Here is an 8,205-nt window from a genome sequence, read left to right as displayed (position 1 = left end):
CTCCACACTGCCACCCAACGGTTAGGCTTCTGGAGAAGTTAGCCCTTTAAGGTTTGCATGGAAGGCTGAGCATCGAGGGAACTCGGGCCTTGGTGGCTGCCCAAGGGGGTGAGCTCCCTCTCCCTAAATCCCCAAAGATGCTCCTCCCACCAGAGGGTGGGGGGAGGGCTGCTGGAAACCACCCCAACTTGGGGGGGCCCGGGGAGCTGAGCTTGAGCACAAGACACCCTAGAGGATGCCCTTTCCCTAATCCGGCTCACTGGCCCAGGGTGAGAAGGGGTGGAGGCATCGGGTCCTGTCTGGGACGAGTAGTGTGCAGCACAGAAGTTTAGCAGAATCACTCCTGCCACCGGGCCCTCCTCCCCGTGCAGACAGGAAGGGCTTCCCTGGTCCCGAGGCCTGCGCTTGCGGCTCCCCACTGCTCTCCAGGGTGGTAGGAGGACTGGCGGCCAGTCAGCCTGGCCCGCCCGGACCCCCAGGGCTCCCCGAGGGCAGGGGGCAGATGTGGGTTTCACTCCCCCAACCCTGTGACCTCCCCCAGCCTCCTGCAGACCACCCAGTTTTTCCTGGGGCCCCTCAAGCCCCAGCCTGTGAACTGGGGCTCTCCTGTTTTTCCCAGGGCAAGAAGAGAAGAACAGATTCAGAAAATAATTTAATAGAAAAACAATGAATTATATTCTTTACACCCAGTCTCCTATAGGGAAGGCAGACAACTCTTGCCCCAAGGAGGCATTTAAGGACAGAAGGATTAGAAATTACTAACACCCTCTCTGATTGTTTAGAAAAGAAAAGCCTAAATAACTCCAGGTAGATATATTCTTTCCAGATTAAAGACACTTTGTTCTCCTGGAAGCCCGTGTAGGGGCTTGAGGAGAGAGTAATAGCCCCACTGGAGAGATGTGGAGAACCCAGGCCGGGAGAGGGGAAGGAGCTTGCCTGGGGTCACACACTGGCGGAGCAGCCGTGTCAGAGCCAGGACCAGGTCTCCTGGATCACTGGTTCCCCTGGAGCCTGACAGGCCAGACAGCCCACATGCCTCCCCGTCCCAGGCCTGGACCAGCTCTGCGGTCAGTACAGGCATTCCTCAGAGAGATGAAGGTGGGAGGGATGAGGATTGAGGACCCCTCCCCTTGTGCCCTCCAGACCAGGGCAAGAACAAGGTATGGGTTTCTCAAATTTGCCCCATCTCTACCAAAGATATTATTTTCATGCATGAAGGATAATCTTAAAATATTGAGAGGGTAGGTTGGGGTCAGCTCCCAGGAAGACTGGTTGAGTTCTGCAGGGCTGAGTGATATGGTGGGATGGGTGGTCCCTGAGGGGTCTTGGAGTGCCCTGTTCCAGTGCACAGAGGGAGGTGAGGCTCCCAGGAAAGACAGGGGTAGGCACAGCTGCCTGCTGGTAGGGAGTGAAAAGAGCAGGAGTGCACTGCAGAGGACCCTGGCCCTCATCTCGGAGCAAAACCAGAAATCAACAGGCCCAGTGCCCAGCAAACAACGAAAGTCACGTGACAGAAACACACTTCTCCCAGAGTTCTCCCCACCCCAGGCCAAGGCCCCGAGCTCCCGGCGCACACCGTGGGCTCTTAGACTCTCAAGGGAGTTAAACAGTCTCCTAAGGGGTGCTGGGGATCCTGTGGTATGGGGGGGGGGTCCCAGAATTGCCCATCCAGGAAGCCTGCTCCATGGTGTTGCTGAGCGCCACAGAATTCTGGGGGCCAGCTGGGGTGAGTGCGTCCCCAGTTCCTGGTGATCTGTTCGATCATCCTTCAGGGTCACTGCAGAGTACAAGCTGTGGAGGGGAAGTGGGGAGTGTCAGTCTTGGGTCTCTGGCAAAAGAGGCAGAATCCAGGGCTGCCCCAGTCTTCATCCCTCCTCGGGTGAAGGGTCAGACCCCAGGGCAGGACTCACAGCTACGAACAGACTCCGATAGCCCCTCTTTGTCCAGGGTCTCGGCTTCCCAGTGAGACTCTTTCATCTGCAGAACATAAAGGACAGACTTCGATGGAGAGGCCTGGAGATAGGAACGAGAGGGAGACACACAGTGCAGGGAGCGGGGGACAGAAAGCCACAGGCAGACAGGAACAGCACACACATAGCTTTGCCCCAGTGTGGGTCCCCACGTGCCCACCTTGACCTGCTCCTTCAGGTATTCAGCCCGAGCCATGAGATTCTGAACCTGCCAAGGGAAGACACGCCCAGGGACGTGGGGTGAGGAGAGGCCTTCAAGTTGAGCTCCTTCTCACTCCTAATGCTCCCCGGGACCCTCTGCCTCATGAGAACAACTTGCCTGAGTCCTTCTCTGCCTCTTCCTCCAGGAAGCCTCCTGACCGCTGCTCAGTTCCCAGACCCTGCCCTGTCCCTCTGCCCTGACCCAAGCACCCGAACCCTGATGACGTGCACGGGGGTCACCAACTTAGCAAGTCTGTGAGGTCTGACTCCCAGACCTGGGGCACCCTGAGGGAACCTGAGGAGGTCCCCACACATGGAAGCAGGGCAAAAGGGGAAGAGGACCCCCCCCCCCCTCCACCGACCCTCCCAACCCCAGTGGGCACCTCAGTGTGAAGCAGCTCCCGCCTCCGGCCTGGGGGCTCCGCTGCAGAGACAGGGAGGGCGCGTGGTGAGGGCGGGGTGGCCGGGGGCCGGTGGGGAGGGTGGGGCTGGGGCCTCACCTGCCAGCAGCAGCAGCAGCTCCCCCAGACTGCGCTGGTACAGAGCCAGCGCGTCCTGCTCCCCGCCAGCCTCTTCCTCCTGCAGCCACATGAACACCAGGTTGTCCAGGGGCATGACTTGGATTCCTCCTGCCCCACCCAGACCCCTCCCGGCAGCTCCAAACCTTGGCCATGGCAGCTGAAGCCACTTCCAGGGCAGCCAGGAGGCGTGGCTTGTCCCGGGCCATCTCTGGAATGAGGGGCAAAGGTGCACTGTGAGAGGAGCAGTCTGCTTTCTCACCTCAGGACGCCTACCTCCACCTCTCTCCCCCTTGGGCTGGAGGGAAGTGGCCGGCGAACTGGTGGTCAGCTGGGGTCGGGGCCTACCTCTGAGCAGGTCTCGGGCAGAGGTCCCCTGCCTCAACAGGGCCTGACTGGAGGAGGAGATGATGGCCTTGAGCTCCTCAGCCCGGGACACGTACTCCCCTACCTGCTGGAAGGCAAGGGGCTGACAAAGGGCTGTCCCCCACTCCCTCCCTCACCAGCACCCAGCTCCTCCCTCTGGGTCCTCAGTGATTGCCCCAAACTGCAACGTCAGGGGCCAACTGAGGCAGGGCTGAACCCCTTCCCAGGGAGGGAGGTTCCTCTAGGAGAGCCAACCCCCAGGGGCCCTGAGACCCCTCCCCATGTCCTCAGGGGACTCTGATCACCTTCGCTTTAATTGCCTTCTTCCGCTGGGCGTCCACTTCGTCTGCAGAAAGTGGGGGTTTAAATCAGGTCTCTGAAGCGAGGAGACCCCTGCCTCACACCAACCCCTCTGGGATCCCCCAAAGCACTGAGTTCCAGATTTCCCCACTGTCTTGTCTCCCACAAAATTCTGGAAGGAGAGCTGCTTCTGGAAGCCAGCCACTGTGGCTGTGGCTGGCCCCGCCCTGCCGCACCCGCCTGGCACTCACAGTGCAGGGCGGGCACGAAGTAGTCGAGGGCCTTGCAGTAGAGAGACAAGGCGGCTGCAGCATCCCCCTGCTGGTCCTTCTTCACAGCCTGCACCACCAGGGCGGTCTGCGGGAGGGCAGATCGGGAGTCATGCCCACCCCCCACGCTCACTGCGAGGGGTCATCCATACCCTGAGCCCACCCTCTGCCTCCTGCTGGGCAGGTCACCTGGTCCCCACTGAAAGGGATCGATGAAACCCCCACCTGCCCTCAGCCCACCCGTCTCCACTGGCTGCTCACTGCTCGTGCCAGGCTCTCCCCACTGGGCATGTGCTCCAGGTCCACCCAAGGGTGGGCGAAGAAGTCCTGGAAGGAGATGCGGCGGCTGGGGTCCCGCTCCAGAAGCCGCTGCAGCAGATCTCGGCAGTCCTGGGAGAGTTGGGGCCGCAGGGGGAGCTGCGGGGGTGGGGATGGAACAGATCACACTGGGCTCTGGCACCCTGGCCCCCAGCCCCAGGGACCTGTCAGGACCACCCTGTCCTGGGGGCCCCCCAAGACACACATCTGACAGATGGAGAATATGAGACGAGGAGGAAGAGTGACAGGTCACAGTGTGACAGCCAGTGAGAGCCAAGCCTCCTCCCCAGGCTCCTATCTTTGTGGTTCTATGGATGTAGCCTGCTAGGCTCCTCTGTCCACGGGATTCTCCAGCCAAGAATACTGGAGTGGGTTGCCATTTCCTCCTCCAGGGGATCTTACCAACACAGGGATGAACACGCATCTCCTGCATCTCCTGCATTGGCAGGCAGATTCTTTACCACTGAGCCACCTGGGAAGCCCTTCTCCCCATGGGGAACCTGTAACAGGCTGTAGGGCAGACCTTTTGCTCCCCACTATGGTTGTTCTGGGTTCCCGGGACTGAATGGAGCCAACTTTCAGGCTAGAGCATGCCCAGCTCCACAGTGGTGGCCTGGAGCCCACACTCCAGTCTGCAGGTGGCAGTGAGCTCTGCCACCTCAGGGCCCTGACTCCTGCTGCCCCTCACAGTTTCGAAGGCCCTACCAGACATACCTCAATAACCCGGTTGCTCCGAATCTTCTCTTCCAGCTCTGAGAACGACCTGGAGGCAAAGGGGGGCTGCCCGAAGAGGGCTTCTGTGGAAGGGAGGCAGAGGGCAGGCTGGGAGGGGATAGGGTCAAGCTTGGCCTGGCCCACTCCTGGAGAAGGGCCCCAGACCAGGAGAGTCAGGGTTCTCATTAAAACCCTTCAGGAGTGGCCCAGTGATGCTCTGCCTGAGGAGACACAGTGCAGACCTCCACGTGGGGGCAGGGGACAGAGCTCTCACCATACAGGATGACCCCCACAGACCAGAGGTCTACATGGGCATCGTACTGCCGCTGACACACCATCTCGGGAGCCATGTAGAGAGGGGAGCCACGAAGCACGTGCTTCTCATCCCGGGGGGACATGTGCTGTGCAAAGCCAAAGTCTGCAGGCAAGAGGCAGCAGGGCTCAGTTTCTGCTCCTGGTTTACAGCCTCCCCCTTGGGCTCCAGGGCAGGGCTCCTCCCACCCTCTAGACTCACCAGGATTAACCTCACTTCCCTACTTTGCTCATGTCGTTTCTCTCACTGCAAACCCTTCTACCTCTTTGAGGGCATATATTCTACCCGTCCCGCACAGCCCCTCTGCACACCTCTTCCCAGGAAGCCCACCCTGATCACACCAGCAATGAGGATAAGGGCTCACTAGGGGTTGACCTCTCCCTCACTGTCCTACCCAGCTCCGTGGACCTCTCTGGCCTCCAACTTCAAGTCAGTTCTCCTCCAAATTTTATCAGGGGCCACAACTACCCCTTTCCCCATTCCACACTTTCCAACACTGCCCCAGACTGAGTCACAGTTTGGTGATGGATAAAAAACTAAGTCTGGTCACACTTTGAACCCTGACCCCAACCAGGATATCACATCACTGGCGTCAAGCACAGGTAGCCTGAGAAAGGCCCTATCTTTTGGTGACGGGGCCCGTCCCTGGACATCCCAGCCTGTCGCTGTCTGAAGACTCAATAGAGGGCTCCATGAGAACCAGGGCTGCTGAGCGAGCTCAGGCAGAAGGCGGCCTCTGCATACCCACCCTCCAAACCTCCACACCTTCCGTTCCAGACTCACACCTGCCAGTTTAAGGTGGGGCTTCTCCAGGGAGCTCAGTAGAATGTTCTGTGGCTTCAGGTCCAGGTGAGAGATGTTCCGTTCATGTAAGAACTGCAGCGCACTGGCTAGGCAGTAGGAACCGTGCAGAGTGACAGGTAAGAGAAGCCTCTCTCTCCCATCCCCTCTCTTACCTGCCTGCCTGCCCAACCCCAGTTCTGGCCTGGTCTACCAAATGCTTTTTTTTTTTTTTTGCCTGTGCTGCATCTCAGCTGTGGCATGTGGGATCTAGTTCTCTGACCAGGGATTGAATCTGGGCCCCTGCGTTGGGAACCCTGCGTTGGGAATGCAGAGTCTGATCTAACCACTGGACCACCAGCAAAGTCCCTACCAAATGCTTTACATACAAGCACCAGGCTCCCCTCTCTGCTAAGACTTTGCCCTACCCCCACCTCGAGTGACCTCCTTCCTCCCTTGTACCCCTTCACAAGTCTCCTCTCCTCCTAGAAGCCTCCCTAGATGCCCCAGCCCTTTAGGCCCTTGCTCTTTTCCTTGGCGAAACACTTGGGTCTTCGGAATGTTCCACGAGGTCTTTATGTTACTGAATATGTTTCACGTGTGGAAGCTTGTACTCCCCACAGATGGGACTCCTCTCCATCTCTCTCACAGCATCCTTAACCAGGGATGGGCAAAACGAAGGATGGGCCCTACAAATCCAAGCTGGGATGGCAGGCAACTGCTAAGAGTGTCACAGCTCTAAGCTGGGGCAAGGGTGGGGTGGGAGAGCAGAGATCATGGGAAGGAGCGTCAGGCTGGGGTCAGAGGCTTTTACCCAACTGCTGCATGAAGACCCGAGCCACCTTCTCAGGCAGAATCCTGCGGGTGTGGATGAAGCGAGACAGGTCACCTCCCGCGCAGAACTCCATGATGAGGTAGATGTTGTCACTGTCCCACTGGGGTTAGAGGCAGAGAGGAGGCTTGAAGAGAGTGGCCCTTCTCAGCCCCCTTTGGTGGTCACCCCATCCCAAGCCCACACCTGGAAGTCTTTCAGCTGTACAATGTGGGGGTGTCGAATGCCCTTGAGGATCTCAATCTCTGTCAGGAGGTTTTCCACGGATGCCTTGTTCAGACTCTTCTTGGCCACACACTTTATGGCTACCACCTCCCGAGTATCCTTCTGTGGGGACAGGAGATTCAAGGGCTCTGCCTTGAGAGAGCCAGGAACCATGCATGGCCAGAAGGGCTCTGGTCCCCTCTGCCCTGCTCCTCTTCTCTGGGCCTACCCACTCACACCAGCATCCAGGTTGCCCAGCTGCTCTTTCTCAGGCCAATAAGGCACCAAGATTCTGGAATCCTGGCTTCCACACTAGCCTCTCTGCTTCACAATCCCTTTCATTGTATTCTAGAGTGCCCCTGCTAAGGCATGTTCTTCACTGTTCTAAACTGCCCACTCTGCTTCCTAAGTGGGTCCAGCCTTCTAGAAACCTGCCCCAGGCTCCTCCCAGCCCACAGGTATCCATCCTCCCTGTTTGGAGCCTATTCTTCAGCCACTGACGCCGAGGCTCCGAGTTCTTCACTCGTTTCTCCGCACAACAGCGGTGTGTATTTGTTTTGAAGAACTATCTGTGGCGGTCACCGCACACCTCCTCCACAGAAGGTCGACCTGGCACAGGCCAGGCCGTGGACCCTTAGCTCACGCCGTCTCAACCTCTCCCCGTTTCCCGGCCCGGGCTTGCTCAGCGTCTGGCGGGCACCGGGGCCAGAACCCCAGAAGTTCTCGAGCCCCCGACTGCTGCCTCACACAGAAGCCCCGAGGCGCTCCGCACCCACCTTGGCGTAGGCCTTGTACACCGTAGCATATGTGCCACTGCCCAGGCGCTCGGTGAGAATGAAGCCGTCCAACCGCGGGGGGCCCCAGCCGGACCCCGCCATCCCGACAGCCCGCGCCCGCGGCCGGGCTCTTCCTGGTTCCCAGAGCCGGGGTTCCGGCCAAGAGAGGTGAGCGCGCGCGCGGCGGGAAGACTGGACTCCATACTGCCCCGAGCGGCGCCCGCCGGAAGTGCAGCGAGGCAGGCGGGGCGCCACACCGCCCCCGCGCCCCGCCCCTCCAGGTGCGGCTCTTGGGAACCTCCGCCTTCACCTGCACAGGAAATCAGATGACCCGCCAGTACCCGCAAGATCCATTTGAAGATACTCAGGTCCTCGCAGGCCTAACGGGAGTTAGCAGAGGCCAGCGGACGAGGTCACCGGGAAATCCCACGCAGGCTGGACAGCATCTTATTAGAGATCGCCCACGTGAATGGGGTAGGAGAGAGAAGCCCCGTCTAAGATGGGGATAGGGTGTGTTCAAAGAGGCCCCTCTCCTCCAAGACCAGCAACTGTGAATGTGGAAGTACCGGAACAAGAAAGTACCATGGAAGAGGACAAGCAATCTGTCAGGGGCTCACCCCCGGGGTGAGGACTGAGCCTGCCCA

The 8,205-nt window shown here is 59.3% G+C and overlaps 1 protein-coding gene across 4 annotated transcripts; it reads right to left on the bottom strand.

Moving 5' to 3' along the window:
• Positions 1 to 639: 639 nt before the first annotated feature.
• On the bottom strand, positions 640 to 7,722 carry ULK3 (unc-51 like kinase 3). 4 transcript variants are annotated; one of them, XM_065906710.1, is made up of 16 exons: positions 7,562 to 7,722; positions 6,768 to 6,908; positions 6,564 to 6,684; positions 5,755 to 5,859; positions 4,931 to 5,074; positions 4,657 to 4,739; positions 3,865 to 4,041; positions 3,607 to 3,712; positions 3,361 to 3,401; positions 3,038 to 3,140; positions 2,836 to 2,900; positions 2,672 to 2,750; positions 2,555 to 2,595; positions 2,131 to 2,178; positions 1,911 to 1,977; positions 640 to 1,791 (listed from the first exon to the last, which is right to left on the bottom strand). In XM_065906710.1, the coding sequence occupies exons 1-16, from the start codon at positions 7,661 to 7,663 to the stop codon at positions 1,775 to 1,777; spliced, it is 1,440 nt and encodes a 479-aa protein (XP_065762782.1). In that variant the 5' UTR covers positions 7,664 to 7,722; the 3' UTR covers positions 640 to 1,774. The 4 variants fall into 4 exon arrangements, 3 of the variants coding, with proteins under 3 accessions (XP_065762782.1, XP_065762783.1, XP_065762785.1); XM_065906711.1 differs by having other exon boundaries at positions 3,886 to 4,041; positions 7,562 to 7,721; XR_010659169.1 differs by lacking the exon at positions 2,555 to 2,595.
• Positions 7,723 to 8,205: the final 483 nt, after the last annotated feature.

Source organism: Muntiacus reevesi, chromosome 15 (genome assembly GCF_963930625.1).
Source record: "Muntiacus reevesi chromosome 15, mMunRee1.1, whole genome shotgun sequence".
Classification (NCBI taxonomy): Eukaryota; Metazoa; Chordata; class Mammalia; order Artiodactyla; family Cervidae; genus Muntiacus; species Muntiacus reevesi.
The sequence above is the reverse complement of the archived record's forward strand: the minus strand, read 5'-3'. Positions and strand labels throughout refer to the sequence as shown.